Raw genomic sequence first — 19,897 nt, 5'->3', positions numbered from 1 at the left:
AAAGTGATGTGTTGGAGTTGGACCTTCAACCACCAGGATTCTCTTCTTCCCTTCATAGGTTACCACACACGGCAAACAAGCAGGTAGATGTTCAGATCTCAGAGTAGGTAAACTGTAAGAACAGAACCTTCTCTGGGAGGTCCCCTCACTACGTACAGGAATCCACATTGAGCGGAATGACGTTGAGAACAACTAGACCAATGTCTCTCCTGCAAGGTCCAGACAATAAGTCTCACTTAAACTTCATCTATTAAGCACAATTATTTTTTTTCAAATGAAAAGCATGATTAGAAGTTGATGTGAAGCATATAGTGTTACAGAAGAAGCACAGCTGCCTATGTTGGTGTTATTTCTGAAGAAATTTACTGAATTTAATAAGAGATTCAAAACTATTATTGTAAGCTTATTATGAAATTCTTATATTAAAAATTAAAATGGATTCATTTTAAGAATAAACTTTAAGTTAGTGATTTGCACACTTTACTTGTGACTACATACATACCTAGAAGTTACAATTTTTCTGTACTGAAAATATATTTCTGATAAATATCCTCTCTCACACAACAGCTTTTCTTGATAACTACTGTCCTCTATGCATGCACAAATGTTTGCTTGCCACTAACCACACACTTCCACCTACCTCAAAATGTTTGCACATCTTATAATAGCTTTTGAGCACATCAACAAACAACCTTCCATCGATAGTAGTGTAACAAATCCCCATCTTACAGTAACTGACTCCCTCTATACTCTTGATCCCAAACTTCACTTTCAGATTAAGGATAAAATAAGCACAAGAAGTAAGAAATAATAAACACAACTGTTGGAAATGTATTTTCAGTGTACAAAAATGTTAACGTTTGATAAGACAACATGAAAGCTAGAATCTCACAGTGTGGAAAATGAACCAAAATGAACACCCTTCAAAATGTTTCTAAAGAGAACCCATGGAGTGTAACATTTCTGTGTAAAGGAAGGCTGTGCCCTGGTGATGAAAATATGTCACTAAATGGGTGGAAAAGAAACACCTCTAAAAGACAGTTGGACACATCCAATGATGTACAGGGGCTACAGAATGGCAGACCATTACTGGTGAATCAACTCCAGTTTAAAACCAGCAGTACTGAGACTAGATCATCTGAACCATGACAGGGAGAGAGTCTCCATTTTCTTTACCTCAGGCCAAGGAACCAGAAAGAAATGAAGGAATTCATTTCACAAACCAAAGCCAGCATTTGGAATTGTACACCAGGCAGTGATGACGATAAACTCACTTGAAGTAAAATTGACAGCTGGAATGGGTACTAAACCATTTTTTAAAAGTAGAGAACAACATTTCAACCTTCTTAGGTCATGTTCAGGTTTACAGAGAGTTTGCAAAGTCACTAAATGTACCAGAATAACATTTCTGCAATTTTTTGGTGTAACAAAAAATCTATGTTCAACTATGAATCATGTGAAACTCGCTCAATATTTCCCAGTGTTTGTCTTTTAATAAAAAGAAATTGCCAGATGTTCCTTTATCTCACTGAACAAAATATATAATTTTACTGACTTTTCCTGCTTGTTAACTTGTAGGAACCCCTTGGCAAGATCAATTTCCCTTTATGTCCATCTATCAAAATGATATACATAATCTACAAGTAACATGAGACCTATTCCTCTACCATCCCATCTAATAGCATAAACTTTAAAATAAAGTACCCAGAACTAGTTTTGAATGAAGCACAAAGCTACACAATGGGCTATCTGTGCTCTGCCCACCATGAGTATTGAAACCCAGTTTTTAGCATTGTAAGTCTGCAGATGTACTGTTGAGCCACTGGGGGTGCACCCAGAACTATCCCTCATCACTCAAACATTTAACAAATTCTCCCTTAGATTAAATTCAACCACCACATTTGAAGAAAACTTATTCCTTGCTAGAAAAAAAAAGGATTTCTTAACTAAAGATGACTCTTAACCTTCCTGAATTTATATCCGTGTTCCCTAATTATGTAATTCTCCTTATTAAGTATCAAAATGAACAAGAAATCAAAACTACCAATTCCTTTAGCAATCTGAATACCTCAAACATAATTTCTGAAATGTTTCCTCTGTTCATGGTTTAGTTAGTTGCCTAACATAATTCCATCAATTTAAACACATTTTATTTTTATTTGGTGCATGCATGTGTGTAGTTATGTGTTTATGTATGTATGTATGCACTTGTGTGTGTTACATATTATATTTCGAGTTCATGAACATCTCGCTGTTAGACCTTAAACCACAAGCATGAAAAGGATAATCACTTAAATTATCACTCAAGTAAATGCTATCACAAGTAAAAATGATGAATGTTTAAAGTTCAACATCACATATAGTGAAAGACACTTCAAACTAAACAAATTATATTTAAAATTCGCCATCATATGTAGTGACAGACACTTCAAACTAACAGCATGTTATTATGAATGTTTAAAACTGAAAGATATATCACAAATGTTTAAACTTGAATACAGTTTATAATATCAAACTAAACATACTTGGACAATGTCTTGTACAAGTCACTTGCATTTAACCAATTTAAAAAACATTTTAATGTCTTTTACCAACTGAGAAACTTCAGAATATTTTTATTTTCAGTTACCAGAGTGATGATAATGTTTTCCAGAAGTCTGAAAAACTTGAGTTTTTAATTGAATGTATATTTGTCATTAAACCACATACGAAGTTTAACACAGATAACAGACTTGAAAAGCCTAATCAATGAAGTCAATTCTATTAACTTAAATACATAAATAAATTATAGAATAAAAATAGTAACTAAACTTAGATGGCACTGACCATTCCATTAACATGAACAGTTTCATGAAGCCTTGGAACAATAAACATCTGCTAAATTTATCTGATGCTGGCAGTACTGCCAATACAAACAGTTTAACATAAGGAACAGTTGCTAAGCCTATATAACACTGTCCATTCTATTAATACAATCAGTTTCACAAAGTACAGAATGAAAAATACACTGCTGAACAACATAGTTTACAATGCCAAAGAGTTTCATAAACTTTGATATAATAAACAGTTGCTAATTCTAGTCTACATTTTACATGTGGCATAAGCAAAAATTAAAGCTGTAATTATCCTATACTGAAAATGTATTTCTGATGGGCACTTCCCTCCTCTCACAACATGAAATGTTCTCATTCAGTGCTTCCCTCTATATACAAATTTTTCTTTATACATGCCACAAGCCTTCTGCTTCCCTCTATTGGAATCAAATTATTCTAATGTGTCATTCATGTAAATTGTCACGTGTCACCTCTCCACCAACAGGAGCATAGTATACTCTTGTGACACATGTGATTCCCTCTATATGCTTCTTCCAAACTATCACTTCAAAATTTTGCAGAAAACAAAAGCACTGAAAACAAGTTGGGAGGAGAGTTTGAGAAGAGAGCAGTGTCTATTGGACACTTCACCCCTCTCACAAGATCAGCTAGCATTGATTCGACTGGTGCAAGGAAAAAACAGACATGCATGCCTCCAATAAATGAGAGGGTTGGATGTGAAGAGGAGAAACCACACAACTTCTATCTGGATACACTCTTTGCCAACACATGGAATGAGTAAAATATCAAAGCAGAAAATGGAAGGAGCACCTCTGAGTAGGAGAGAATGTAGTAGGAAAGTGATCTTAGCCAAAGAAGGATATTGTAACACAATCTTGCAATGAGAAAAGTGGATAAACAAGCATGTGCCCCTGAATGCAGAATGGCTAAGGCATGGCATGACAGATCATACTTGGTATGTCAACTACATCCAAAATATCCTCTTGGTGTACTGATATCACACTGTCTTCAACAAAAAATCCAAGCTGGGGAGTTGAAACCCACTCTGAATCCTGGGTATGACTCAATATTAGGAACTGGATACCTGGTATCAAAACAATGCATACAATAAACCATGAAACAAGCTGGATCCTTCCAAATGGTAAGAACATTCCTGTAAGAAGAGAAGAAAACAAGGGATAACCAAGAATAGAATTGGAATAATCCCACATCTGCTTCCCACAACACAGACAGACAACCCAAAACCTGTGTGAGGACTTCAGTTGATTACATTCACACTAAATCTAACACCAGCTCACAGGTGATGACATTAAAGCAGCTGTAGAATGTAGGCTCTCAGTCTAAAAAGTGAATTAACTTTATTTTCTACAGCTTAGCTCTATTAATCATTTAAATAGTATCAGAAAGCCATTCCATCCAGCAAGGTGACAGTTCAACTCCTCTGGAGGCCACATATCATTTATATCAGCAAGAATACCAGTCATACCCTCAATTGAGTAGTTATAGCCATCTATTTCTGGAGCCCCTTCAGGAGTGTGCCTCCATTGTCAACCACAACAGCAGCTTGGAACTGCTTAATGGTAAGAACTCTTGAACTCCAGTAGAAGATGGAGGAGGGTAAAATGTATTGAAAAGTCCAGAGGAACATCACCACCTGAGACAGTGCAATGGCTGATCATAAAATCCTATTTTGAAAAGCAGACCATACCAATTTATTCAATCAAGGTATAGCAGGGATGGGCACCTTTCTCCTTCTGCTTTTCCCACAAAGTCCATGGGTGCTATAAAAGTGAATGGGCATGTTTACCAAGCAAAATATCAATAGGCCATTCCCTTACAAATGATCTTGTGAAATCCCTATCTCAAAAGCAAGACTGCAAAGCCATAGAAGAGAATGCATGAGTCAGTGTGGCTGTTCAGTGCAAATTTTGAGTCAAATAATACTTCACCAGGCATTTCTTGCTACAGAGCAAGATCCATGTGCCAAAAAGTAAAGAAAAACATCTGATAAAAAGAAAGTATGAACAAAAATGTATCAGTTTGACATCACATCCACAGGTGGTAAACATAACTCTGATGAAGAGAAAATATGATATGACAGAGATAATGAGAAATGAACATACTTGAATGGTTCACATGCCAGAGTTCAGAATCTCCACTAGTGGATGACTAAGACAAGAAGCAAGGGAAAGAGCAGTAACAGATCTTTATGAATGACAACTGGAACCAAATGCCAGAGTAAGAGAGTAAAAAGGAATAGGCCCATAGAACCAACCATAAGATGGATCCTTGTAGTAAGGTTAAAATGTGAAAGACGATAACATGAAGAAGATAGCCAGAAGATCAAGAGTAATGAATAAGTACCCTAGAAGAGACTAATATAAAATATAAGAACAAAAAACCCTAACTGGACAAGAAGCATATCAAGATCTAGCCAATGGTAAAGATTGGAATTGGAAGGAAAGAAAACAGGAAAAAGGGGAAACAGCCAACCTGAGCCACTGAAGTTTCAAGGAAAAGAGAATAGTCCATATAAAGGAGAAAACATGTGTGGTGATACAAGTTACATAAAACACAAATACAACTGTCACAGTCTGCAAAAGAAAAGAATACAAAATGTGTCTGAAAAAAAGATGAAACATGAAACACTAGGAAGGGGTTCAAACAGATATAAATCAAAGGTATGTTGGTTCACTAAAATGAACCAATCCAACTGATAGAAGTATCTAGAAATAATGCACGAACAGACACAAGAAAATATGATTAAAAAACTGCACAGTTATTTTCCAAACACCCTGTACAAGAGATTTAATGTTCACTCCATTGGATATATCAGGTTGGGACACAAAAATTATCCATAACCAGATTGAAAGCAGTTTGCACATGATACACAATAACACAAATGTGACGTGTGTGGTTCCAGAAAAAAAAGTCCAAGTAATCTGACAAAACATGTGAGGAACTACAACGATTCAAAGAGAAGAGTCCAAATTGTTAGACTACCACAAGAAGAACTAACCAAAGAAAAGGACAATCAGATAGCTGTTAATGAGATCCACAACTCAGAAGAGCTACCAACCTCAGGGTGAAAAACAAATCCATAATGAACCAGGGAAGTGAAATGAAAAAGTTGAGAATAAGGATACCAATTAAAGGCCATCAATATCTGGTTTTCTGGAGGACAAAGAAAAGGCAGAAATAAGAGCCCCTAAAGTATGGGAAACAAGTATGACTGTTCGCTACAAAGGTGGAAATAAGAGCCCCTAAAGTATGGGAAACAGGTATGACTGTTCACTACAAAGGCAGAAATAAGAACCCCTAAAGTATGGGAAACAGGTATGACTGTTCACTACAAAAGGCAGAAATAAGAGTCCCTAAAGTATGGGAAACAGGTATGACTGTTTACTACAAAGGCAGAAATAAGAGCCCCTAAAGTATGGGAAACAGGTATGACTGTTCACTACAAAGGCAGAAATAAGAGTCCCTAAAGTATGGGAAACAGGTATGACTGTTCACAACAAAAGGCAGAAATAAGAGCCCCTGAAGTATGGGACACAGGTATGACTGTTCACTACAAACACAATAATCAATCTGCTTCTCACAGATGCAAAGAAATCATTGAATCTCAAGAAGAAGGGAATAAAATGGGGAAGGAGAAACCACAGGCAGGGAAAGAAATGGGTCTTCGAGGCATATTAGGCTCTGACAGAAAACAATGGGCTACAGTATGTGGAAACATAGAATGTTGGTGAACCAATATTTCCCAATGCTCAATAAGAACCAGGAAAGTATCAGTACATACACCCTTGTGTAAATTAATTGAAACAAATGATCATTTTACAATATTTTCAGCATGGCAGCCAGTGTATGCTCGCTGGACCCACTGATTTCCTTTAATAGTCATTTTTTTACACAGATGGCATCATTAGCTGTGTTTTGCAGTACTGTTGATCTTTTTTTGGGATATATGACAAAATTTTGAGGAACATTACATCATTCGAAATTGCATTGGAAAGGCAAGGAGACCAATCCAAAAAGAAGTCAAAGAAGTCTGCATGTTTGCAGATCTCCAGGTGAGAAACTCCAAGAATCTCACATCAATCAGTTTGTAAAACAACCCTTGAAGAAGATGTTTTGGGACTTTTCAGCTACTATGGCAACAGAGGCTTACATATTGTAGAAGGTATGATGCAAGGACCACAGTATATCAAGTTTTGCAGAGAAGAGATTTCCAGATGGATCTGGCTCCATGCCACACATCAGAACTTGTGAAGAATTTTATGACTACAATGCAAACAAAGGTGCTGGATTGCCCTGGAAACTCTCTGAACTTAAATCCTATTGAAAATCTTTGGGCAATTTGTAAAGAAAGACTTCGGAGAAAAGACTGTACTATGAAAGATAAGCTAACCGAGACCATAATTGAGGTGTGGTACCTCGATCCAAAAATTAGTAAAGATTGCAGTCAACTCGTGGACTCAATGCCAAAGAGGATTAATGATCTTCTGAAAAATAAAGGCAGTCATATCATGTATTAATTTGTAAGAAATTTTTGGATTCTCAGAAATAAAATGCAAAAAATTGAAAAAATCGTAATTTTCTGTCTTGTTTCAATTAATTTGCACAAGGGTGTAAACATCCCAGAATTGAGGGCCATACATAAACTCCTAAGAGAAATGGAGGTTAAAGTAGTGGAACTCAAGCCAATATTGTGTCACAACTGACAATTTTCCAACAACAATAAACCAAATAAAAAACACCAAAGCCAAGAAAATGGACCCATGATTCAGGAGCTATCCCCAAATAAGTAAAAATAAGCTAATAACTTTTGACCTAAAGTTGAATAGACAAAACAATGTAAGAAAAAAGGCAAATTAATCAGAAGTCCTTGGAGGACACAATATGCTAATTCCCTCACATAACTGCAATAGATAAGCAAGAACCCAAACATCAGAGGAAGGATAAAAACAAAAGTTGGGAAGATAAAACATCACAAACGTGAAGCATACAATCCATTAAGACCAAATTAGGCCTTGGAGATTTCCCGATTTGGAAATGGAAATAATGAGCAAACTCTGGAGGCAGAACAACATATCAAAATCCTAATCAAACAGCTAAAACACAGCAGTTTCAGTAAACATGCTGACACAGTCTCACACACCTGAGGCCCAGGAAGAAAGCCAGTCACAGATGTTACCCACCCTCAGAGTGGTAAGGAATTAGTGGCACAGAAAGGTTGTACTAAACTCAAGTGCAGAAATAAAGTGACTTGAATGAACTGATGAAAAGAAATGTAGAAACCGACATGAATAAACCAAACAAATCTGAAAAAATAACCACTTCATGAAGAAAAACAAAGTCCCATGTACAGCAATAAACAAACAAAAGATTACATCCAAACCCAAACAGTATGAAACAAAAATTGATGTCTCAATAGACAGATATAAATGAAGTCACATGTGTCACATGTATACTGTGCTCCTACTGATGAAGATGTGACACGTGATGATTTACATGAGAGACACAGGAGGAAGCAGAAGATTGGTGACATGTATAAAGACAAAGTTAGTATGTACAAAGTGGAGCATTGAAAGTGAATAGTTAACCTTGTGAGAGGAGAAAAGTACTGTATTGGAAGCTTCATTTCAACAGGCTTAAACAAATCAAAAGAAATATAAGAGTGACTAAACTCACCTTAAATTGAAAGACAACTGACATTATGATCAACAGAGCACAATAGCTGTCAAAATTTTCCATAAAGACTGACCAATAGAGAGTTGAATTATTCATCAGTAACTATACAGAAAAAAGAATTAAATACATGCTGTTAGGTGATTTGAGAAAAACAAGAAGCTTGTGCTTTAACTTAAGCCTGACATGTTATATTAACAGATAATTCACAAAAAAAATGTTTCAAGTTTTTAATTATTTTTGAAAATTTATTTGTATCTTTTCACTTGAGTCTGCAACATTTGTGGTTTAATATCAGGCAAAAAGAATTCATTAAGAGCTTTATGTCTCTTGTCATGAATATACTGAACCTCTGTCAAAGTGGTTATCACTGCTCTGAGCAATGTCTATGGTCAGAAAGCAGAATGTAAAGAAGCAGATTCATCTGATATAATTGAATATAAAAAAGTTACTTCAAAGTTCAAAATATGCAAATTCATGCTCATGAAAACAAACTTAAAAATTCTGTGTTTGGTACCAAACTGTATGATATGGTTTTATAGCTACCAAGATCCCACAACAGAGAGACTTTGTTGATAAAGTAAATTAAATATACAATAATATCCACAGTAGGTACTTTACCTCTCGTCTTATGTACATTACAAAACAATAAGAGATTTGACTAAGTTTGGGGTCCACTGAGAAAGACTCTCCATACTGGAATGATGTGCTTTCAACCAAGTAACTGCATTTCAAATGCCAATGTTTCCTGAAAGCATCAGATGATCTGAGAACATATAAGCAGTAATTATATCAAATGGTGTTTCCTAAACAGAATAACTAAATTTCCAATCCAGTGATCAAAAGTAGTGATTCTACTTGTTACTAATTACGACTATTCCAACTATACAAGCAATATTACCATTACATGTTGTGTTAATCACACACACATTGGGATTTGAGAGTACAAAGTTCTGATTCTTTTTGCAAATAAGCTTGCCTGTCCTGTCTTTATTGTTAAAGTGCTACTAGTAGTATCTCTGTGTCACTAATTTTCAGCTGCTGAATAAAAGGAAAGCAATTAACTAGTTCATAACAACTACCACCAACTCTCTGGCTACATAAACATTAAATAAAGGATAAATTTACTGTTTCTTTACACTGTGTTTCTAATATTATCATTATATATTTGTATCATTTTATGTCATATATGCAAGCATGAATCGAAAATGAAGGATTCATAGAGTCTGGACTGCATTCCACCTTTTCTTTATTTTTACAGATATTAACACCTGTATTAATGTTCAATAAGCAAGTGTGGGAGGAATTTAAAAACTGTATTAATGTTCAATAAGCAAGTGTGGGAGGGATTTAAAAAACTAGGTTTTTCTTAAATCATTACAACTGGAGTGTACAACAATCCACTTAATGCCTTAGCTAGTTACTAACATGTGTCTAGGCCAAAACATATATCAATGCCTTGTACACTTTTATGTTTCAACTTTTTTTCCACACATTCTAACAATGTGTGTATGTGGACTTGAGGAACCTTACAACATAAGCTTGTCAAAATACCATTTATTTATTGTTTAGAAATTGAATTTCTTATGAGAAAAGCATACTGTTCATGCCCAAAATAAACGTAAATGCAACTGATATGAGACTTGATAAATAACAACTATTTTAAAAAACTTGGAAACAGTCATCCAATTCACAAATACTGATTTTTTTTTAAATATAAATATTTATTACTTTGTAATTTCACAATCTTAAATGTCTGTTTTTGTTTTCACACCAGTCATATTAACAGAAATAGTGCTGAAACTGTGGATTACATCCTGGGGGGTTATGACCTGACTATTCTTATCATATACAGTGTATACAAATATTACATAAACAAACACATAAAATAATTTTAAGAAAATAAATATATAAATGATTAATATCAACCCTTCAAACACAAACAAGGCAGTAGTAATGGTACTTACATAATAACACAGCCCAACTGCTATATATTAACTTTATGTTCAGGACTACATGAGTGTCATCCCTCCTATCTTGCTTTCATTGTTTTTGAAGAATTAATATTAACCATTCCTTCATTTATTTAAAAGGTTATTTTAATTACTTGTTTCATTGTTTTCAATACAACATTTCAACAGATATAAAAAGGTTGTATTTAGAACTTGGTTGAGGACCCAGTTGTAATATTTACTGTTTTACCTTTGACATAGTACACTTACTTCAGAAATACACGGTCAACAATTTCTGGTACCAAATATTATATTATCATTGTGAAAGGTTTTTCTTTCATGTAAAAAGTAATGAAAATATGTTTACGATGTTACACAGCTAACTTTTAAAAACTGGTTTCTTTATTGTTCCATTTGTTGGTGATTGCAAAACTACTTGATGGGTTATTCATGTTGTACCAGTCAGGCCTAACTGATATTATATATAACTGTAACAGTGAAACATTGCTGCTGCTGGTGTCAAGAAGCTAATCACTGCTATTTCTATTAACACAATAACATCTGAATAAACTTTCTAGATTTATTCTTATTCATTGCTTAATGATTTTCAAAATCTATTGGATAAAATTATAAATAATGAATGTTTTACTTTATTGAATAAATTGCTGTCATTCTGTTTTCAATAAAAGTTGGCTACTTGAAGAATACCAAGAAATACTAGGTTTTCACTTTGGCTAAATACTCAGTTCCCAAATATATAAAATTACAAAAAGAAATACTACTTTTCACTTTGGCTAAATACTCAGTTCCCAAACATATAAAATCACATACACTTGTTCATTTCCCTTGATTTGCCACAAAGTGTTCAAGTAGCTGCAAAAATTTACAGATTCAGTGCTTTAGGCACCATCATTGTAGTAAACACATAATTAAAACAATACTGAATTGTACAAAACAGTGTTTACAGTTTTAAACAAACAAATATCAAGGCCAATCTGTTATTCACTTGTCACTGAATTATATTAATATTTATGGAAATCCACTTTTCATATATAACATAGGGCAAAAAGGAAAAAAAAAAAAAAAAAAAAGACCAGTTTTTACATAAAGATGCATAAAAGAAATTTCAAAACACCAAACATAATGAGTGCAGGGTATTGGTACCAAAGATGAGTATAGATATATAAACCATCAATCTTTTTAAAACTCTTAAACAGTGTAGCTGCATTTAGTATACAATACATTTTCACGTAAGAAATTTAGGAATAAAAAAGAAACTCAAGTTTCAAGACAGGAACTTTTCTTATTTTTCCCCACCACACAAATGTTTTCACACAAGTTTTAAATATAATTTTATATAGTAATTCTAACTGTACTTCAAAAATTTAACTGAATGAATATTTTTGAATTCATATTTTCTGATATTTGTTTTGTGTAATTTACTTAAGAAAAATTAAAACATTCATATTCCAATTTCTGCATAAATGTCTCCATTTATGTTTTAGACATAAAAAACAACCTGCTTGTCAACTTTTTATTTTGAATATTTCTTACCACCTCAAACAATAAATTTATTTTACAAACAACTTATCACTCTTTAAGAATGCGCTTATTTAATGTTTTCAAGCATTTCCTTATTTTCTGTGCAGGCTATGATTGAAACCTTGTTAAAGTGTTACATAAATGTACTTTAATGATTTAGTAACATCAATTAAAACATGGCTTTTAAAGTAGGCTATATAGTTTTGATAATATAGGATACAGAAAGATTTAATTTTCAAGTAACAGTAGAGAAAATAAATTCAAGAGTTTTAGCTGTAGTTTTAGTAAATGTTTCTTTTCTTTGTGAATTGTGGAAATATTTATGTGTTAATTCATTTTATGTAATCCTAGTTAACTTACTTCCTATGTGTGTGTTTTAGTGGGAATAATCATATTCTTTGCTGTCAATAATCTTTCTCTCTGTTGTCAATTAAAGGGAACTAAGCCTACAGTTACAGATCTTCCTATGAACTGGATCAAAGAGCATGTCACCACATTTGTTGGCTCACACTCAAAACATTATTGAACTACTATTTTATGAATTTATGTTATTAAGTTTGGCATAGAATTATAAATATAATTCAAAATTTGACACATACATTATTTAATTTCTTATTTTAAAAGTATATATCAAAAAATACACCTAAACATTGATTTTAGTGAATCACATGGTATGTTGAATGCAGCACTGGTTCAAATTAGATATTTGTGATGTCAAAATACCAAGTCTATAGTTCCGTTCAAATTAAGAATTCAAATTACTGACATTAACATGTTAGAATATAATATAAGAACTTCATATATTTACCATTTGTTGAGATATCACTCATACACAGAACCAGACACAGTTGTCCACTGACATCTTTCCATTTTTAGATATCACTCATAAACAGAACCAGACACAGTTGTCCACTGACATCTTTCCATTTTTAAATATCACTCATAAACAGAACCAGACACAGTTGTTCACTCACATCTTTCCATTTTCAGATATCACTCATAAACAGAACCAGACACAGTTGTCCACTCACATCTTTCCATTTTTAGAAATGCTTCCTTATATACACTTCTGTGTATGACATATCAGTAACCAATCAAAAGTTCAGGGTGTCCCCCTAATGGATTTTTCAGCAGGTTCATCTCATTCTTATCATACAAAACATCAAAGTTGTAAGTTGAGTGTGCAGTCTGCTCAAATTTTCATACTTTTTATTAACTCAAATACGGCTTACTTCGAGAGATTGATAAATATTATTGGAATTCTATGCTATCAGTAATTTATAGTTTTGGGTTATTTCATAAATGTGTGTATGTATATTTCAAATGCACATGAAAAAATTATTTCGTTTAAGATCCTCCAAGGGTGAAATTTTATAAGGTTTTCGCAACCTAGAATAAGCAGCAAATGAGTTCAAAGGTCGTAACTGGAGAAGATAACTGTTTGCTTATTTCTTCATAAAATATAAAACAGTACTTTTTTATTTAAAGAATGTTTTAGAACTCATTTGTAAATAGTAATAATATATAATATAATATTTACAAAATACCAGTCTACTAAAGCATAGCTAAGTCAAGTCACTTTGTAAAGACTAAAGGTCAGTTTTATATTACTGGATAGTGTGTACATACACCATATCATTGTAACTTCTGTACTGTTGGCCAAGCCTGACTAAAGATCAATATAAAATATATATAAATGGACTCTGTTATAAGATTTAAAGTTAGTCAGTCTAAATGTCTGTTTTCTGTTATAATATGTAGTCATTCTAAAATGAAAAAGGTGTGATTTATATTTATTTCTACTTTTTATGGTGATTAAGAGATCAGACAAATAGACCAGTCCATTTACAACCAACAGATATATTCGTTCATTACTACTACATACAAAACAAGTAACGATATACTCACTGTTACTGAAACCAGCATATTTACAACCAATAGATATATTCGTTCTTTACCACTACATGCAAAACAAGTAACGATATACTCACTGTTTCTGAAACCAGCTTATTTACAACCAATAGATATATTCATTCATTACCACTACATACAAAACAAGTAACGATATACTCACTGTTACTGAAACCAGCATATTTACAACCATCACCAAATATATTTTCTTGTTACCATTGAACACAAAGCAAATCATGAGTTTATAACTGTTCTTGTGTCTAGTTTTAAGATGCCAAATCTCCTCAATGAGAAGGAAAATTCTGTAAAAACACTCTGCCAAAGTTATGATACTGATAAGCATCGTAGCATGTACAACTGGAAAAGAAGGAAAAAGAAATACTGTATTTCAGGAGGAATTCAAATACACGAGAAATTCAAGTGATTCAAAATTATCTTCAAAAAATTATAACGTCACTAATAATTTATACAACATAGATTAAAATAAAACTGTCTGTTAGTGTTAACATATTTAAAAATAAACTGCCTAATATGGACAAAATTAATATATATATGAAATAAACATATTATCCTAGTTTTTAACACACATACGTGTTGTTCCAACACATTCCTTGGCTTGTTTTAAAACTAAACTTATATGATTAATTGACAAAACAAAAAGTCACTCAAAAAATGTGAAATATTTTAATTCACCAGCATTTACAGAGAAAATGATGCTATTTATCCCATAATGTGCTTAAATTTATAATGTTGTACATTAAACTGATTTGTTCATATATTTTCAAATTATAATGAATCTACTACATTTCTTTAAGTACTAACAGATAACTGAATAAGGTATGCTTTTCACAGAGATATCACTTTTATGTCATTTTGACTGATATTTAAATCAGACTCACTGAAAAGATTAAATCTAATCAGTAATTCTATTTATATATCACAGATTTATTAACTGACTAAGGCAATGTAACAATGGATTTACATTCTAATTCTTTACACATATCAATGTGGCAACATTCTGTTACAAGCCTATATATACATAAACATCTGGTTCTAAGATTATCCCACATTTCATTGCATAACAAACCAAGTTATCATATTAATATATCTGATTCTCTACAAATTATAATTAATATAATATTTAATCCATTACATTTTTCATTCAAACTTTCAACATAATAAAACAATAGATTTTTCTCAACATGTAATTCCACTGTATATGTATACATCAGTATTTTCTATTTTTATCAATTCAGTTACAAATATTACTTTACACACATCTGTCCAGTGACTTGTTATAAAACACACACATACTGTTTACATATATACCAACATCAGATATTTATTACTTTACACACATCTGTCCAGTGACTTGTTATAAAAACACACACATACTGTTTACATATATACCAACATCAGATATTTATTACTTTACACACATCTGTCCAGTGACTTGTTATAAAAAACACACACGCATTGCTGTTTACATATATACCAACATCAGATATTTATTACTTTTACACACATCTGTCCAGTGACTTGTTATAAAACACACACGTACTGTTTACATATATACCAACATCAGATATTTATTACTTTACACACATCTGTCCAGTGACTTGTTATAAAAACACACGTGCTGTTTACATATATACCAACATCAGATATTTATTACTTTACACACATCTGTCCAGTGACTTGTTATAAAAACACACACGTACTGTTTACATATATACCAACATCAGATATTTATTACTTTACACACATCTGTCCAGTGACTTGTTATAAAAACACACGTACTGTTTACATATATACCAACATCAGATATTTATTACTTTACACACATCTGTCCAGTGACTTGTTATAAAAACACATGTACTGTTTACATATATTCCAACATCAGATATTTATTACTTTACACACATCTGTCCAGTGACTTGTTATAAAAACACACATACATGTTTACATATATACCAACATCAGATATTTATTACTTTACACACATCTGTCCAGTGACTTGTTATAAAAAAACACACACGTACATGTTTACATATATACCAACATCAGATATTTATTACTTTACACACATCTGTCCAGTGACTTGTTATAAAAAACACACACGTTACTGTTTACATATATACCAACATCAGATATTTATTACTTCACACACATCTGTCCAGTGACTTGTTATAAAAACACACGCAGGTGCTGTTTACATATATACCAACATCAGATATTTATTACTTTACACATCTGTCCAGTGACTTGTTATAAAAACACACACGTACTGTTTACATATATACCAACATCAGATATTTATTACTTCACACACATCTGTCCAGTGACTTGTTATAAAAACACACACGTACTGTTTACATATATACCAACATCAGATATTTATTACTTCACACACATCTGTCCAGTGACTTGTTATAAAAACACACAGGTGCTGTTTACATATATATCAACATCAGATATTTATTACTTTACACACATCTGTCCAGTGACTTGTTATAAAAACACACACGTAATGTTTACATATATACCAACATCAGATATTTATTACTTTACACACATCTGTCCAGTGACTTGTTATAAAACACACACGCATTACTGTTACATATATACCAACATCAGATATTTATTACTTTACACACATCTGTCCAGTGACTTGTTATAAAAACACACACGTACTGTTTACATATATACCAACATCAGATACTTATAATGTTCATAACTTTTAAAACCAGGTAAAAGTGACTTACTTCTTTCAGTGAGCACAGCAGCCTCTTTAATTTCCGGTTTTTTTTCAAAACTGATGCTTAGCCATAGAAAAAACACCAGAAGTGCAAATAAAATACATGCAAGTTGAGCTTTATATTTACGTTTCTCAGGAAAACTTTGAGGATTGAAGTTGTCATTTGAGGCTTGCATCTTCTTAAGTACTGGAAATTATTTTTAAAAAATCAGATTACATAAAAAATGTTCAATATTGTAATGGATACACTGTATCAAGCATGTAAAGGAGTGTTACAAGAGAAAGAGTCACACTGATAAGTTTGTCACAATGTGCTTTTCTCAACATTTAAAAATTGTTTAAAATTAACTATTTCACAATCATGTGACCTCTGGAAAAACCTTTTATGGTACTGGCAATACTGTGGAGATTGTCATGGAAACGAGTTTTAAAATATACCATTTAAATTATAGTTTCTGTGTAACTAAATTCTCTACATATAATGCTCAGCAATGGATAAAAAAGGTATTCCAATTCTAAAGCACAACATCCACTGAGGACATAAAATATACAAATGGAAAAATCAGTCTTTTCAAGTTAAACATTTACATCTAGAACATCATTTTAAATAAACCTTTGTGCCTTTTAAAGGAATCATTCTATGAACTTGTGTAATAAATCATTATATTTGTACTTATACATGATAAAGAGGTTGGCTGCCTAAAAACACCAGTTGTGTAGTGTACAAACCACAAAGTATCTACATGTTACAGTCTTCTAATGTTAATCTGTTACTCGCTGATAATTCCCATTTCACCTTTTAATTAAGCTTTGTAAGGAAACAGCAGATTAAGAAAGTTCAACTGATCATAATGTTTCTCATTTTACATAAAGTGTAGAAGAAACAGACTGGATTTTCAATAATCCCCAGTGCTTTATTTATTATTCTACAAAAGGTTTGGGTGCAATATACCAAGCAATTTTTCTTGGAGGCTGGCTGGAGAATAACAATTATTACAAATAACCATTTCAGGCATATTTTTTTCCTTGTATGTCTAACATGCATGTTTTTTGTTCATTTTTATATTTATACAGCCTAACAGTCAATAGTATTGTTTGAACTGAAACTTTACTGTTAAAGACACCTTTTATCGAAACATTCTACTAGAGTTTTGTATGGTTCTTTGCTATCTCTATTGTGGTTCATGATCAAGGTATCAGATGTTACTGGCTGTGAAGAGGCTGCTGCTTTATTGAATTTGTCATATAAATGGCAGATGGTTTTTAATTATACTAACTGCAAGGTAAAGCATGTGATATCTTATAATTTATACAATAAGTATAGTTTTTGATGGCAATAGCTCTAAATGTATAATGAAATAAAAGTATATTGGTGCTCTGGCTTTTCAATGTCTAAAGTCAAACAACCATACTATCACAAGATTTTAGGTTTTATTTAGAGATATAATTTAATTGTATAGGTTTCAAGTGTTTGAACCTCACCTAGAGTACTGTGTACTACTGGGCTTCTTACCTCAAAAAAGAAAGAGAAAGAAATGAACTGTTGAAAATGGTTCAGAAGAGAACTACTAGTAGCACTAATATGATACCCGAGATAAAAAATTTGTCATAAAAAAACAGGTATAGATCTCTGTAACTGTTTTCACTTCAAAAAGCCAGAAAGCTACAAGAGACATGAGATATTGTTATATGAACTGACAATGTTAATGAAGCATCTTTCTTCATGTAAACATTAACAGTGAGTACAAGATAAATATAAATTCTAAAAGATAGAAATCATTTCAAGTCACAATAGGTTTAGTTTTCTAACAGTGTAATCAGCTATTGGAATTACTTGCCTCCAGATGTACATTCAATGATGCAACAGAAGGAAGTTTAACTAAGGCTTGAAATTTATTTAAGCATTAAGATCTGGTCTTGATATATTTTTTGTAGCTTAGATAGATACACAGGTTCCATGTCACCCTTAAAACACCAAAGTTATATAACTAACTTATACTACTATCACGATTACTAGGGACAGGCCTAACTTAACAAGTTTACTTAGTTGTTAAACCCTTGGCTATACAAAATGCACACAACCTTCAACTTGAGTTTGTATCTCTGGTAGTTCACTACAAACACAAAACTGAAATAAATTCCTCTCAGTAATTCCCAGACTTATTCGCTAATTAACATACTTACAAATAATTAACCGACTTCAGTTATTAAGTTATTGTCTCAATGCACTATACCTTAATTGATGTTTTATATTGCCCACGATATCTCAAGCTCTTCAGAAAATTCCAGTTATTCCTCCATTCTGTACGAGTATGAAACCATCATCTAATATGTGATCAATTATTAGATAAAAGTACAATTACCTAACTTTGACGACATTAACCATTCAAACACAATACTGATAGTATAATACACTAATATCGGGATACATTTAGACGTTTTACGCTTTAGAATCAAACGCATATGGTTTTGGTTTCGGAACATTTTGTTCATATCAAAAGCGCCCTTTTCGTGCTTTCGTCAGAAGTAACATCTCATGTGATTCATATTGTGTCTTATTTCACCATGAGCAATTATTTCACCACGAGCTATTTATTATTTTGAAGAAAGTTAAACACCTTCCTGTCACTAGACTTAGAAAATGTTTTGCTATTAGTATAATCTTTCAAATTATTAAAAATATTATCATCAATCCAGTTTTGGTAACGCTCGGTTAACTTAACTACAGTATCTATGTTCCAGTTTTTCAGTAATTGCATTCGACTGTAATATAACGTACAAGCATTTGAACTGATATTTGTTAAAATAATCATGTTGTAAAGATTAACAGCTCTAAAAACACAGATTAAGTAATGAAAATATGTTTGGAAACTGTGAAATCTATTATTAAAACTAGTTTTGACGATACACACGTCATCTTCAAGGGCACAAGGAAACTAGTCATGGTAACTTTTTATTTGGTATATTTGTTTTTTGTTGTTCGTTACTTAATTGGTGCTTATGAACGCTGATAACCTTTACAACATTTGTAACTGTCATAAAGTGCTACTCAATGGGTTAAACTGATCAAGTTTAAATAACACATTTTGTGATGTTTAAAATTGTATCGTGCTAATCACGAACTCGTAATTGCGAAATCTTTTGATAAATAACAAGGATGAATTTTATATGTTACACCAGGGGTCGGCAACCTCTTTTCCGCACATGGG

The 19,897-nt window shown here is 32.5% G+C and overlaps 1 protein-coding gene across 4 annotated transcripts in view; it reads right to left on the bottom strand.

The window, feature by feature from the left end:
• LOC143250422 (stimulator of interferon genes protein-like) overlaps positions 1-19,897 on the bottom strand; it is a 33,064-nt gene extending 13,167 nt beyond the window's left edge. The window contains exons 1-4 of one of the 4 annotated variants that reach the window (XM_076500892.1): positions 18,923-19,897; positions 16,696-16,875; positions 14,094-14,287; positions 8,529-8,630 (exon numbers count right to left, since the gene is read on the bottom strand). In XM_076500892.1, the coding sequence (XP_076357007.1) occupies positions 8,529-8,630; positions 14,094-14,287; positions 16,696-16,864 (465 nt within the window). In that variant the 5' untranslated portion in view covers positions 16,865-16,875; positions 18,923-19,897. Of the gene's footprint in view, positions 1-8,528; positions 8,631-9,146; positions 9,292-14,093; positions 14,288-16,695; positions 16,876-18,922 lie in introns of those variants that run through there. The other 3 variants (XM_076500893.1, XM_076500895.1, XM_076500894.1) reach the window with 3 other exon arrangements.

The sequence above is a fragment of the Tachypleus tridentatus genome, chromosome 5, assembly GCF_004210375.1.
Source record: "Tachypleus tridentatus isolate NWPU-2018 chromosome 5, ASM421037v1, whole genome shotgun sequence".
Classification (NCBI taxonomy): Eukaryota; Metazoa; Arthropoda; class Merostomata; order Xiphosura; family Limulidae; genus Tachypleus; species Tachypleus tridentatus.
The sequence above is the reverse complement of the archived record's forward strand: the minus strand, read 5'-3'. Positions and strand labels throughout refer to the sequence as shown.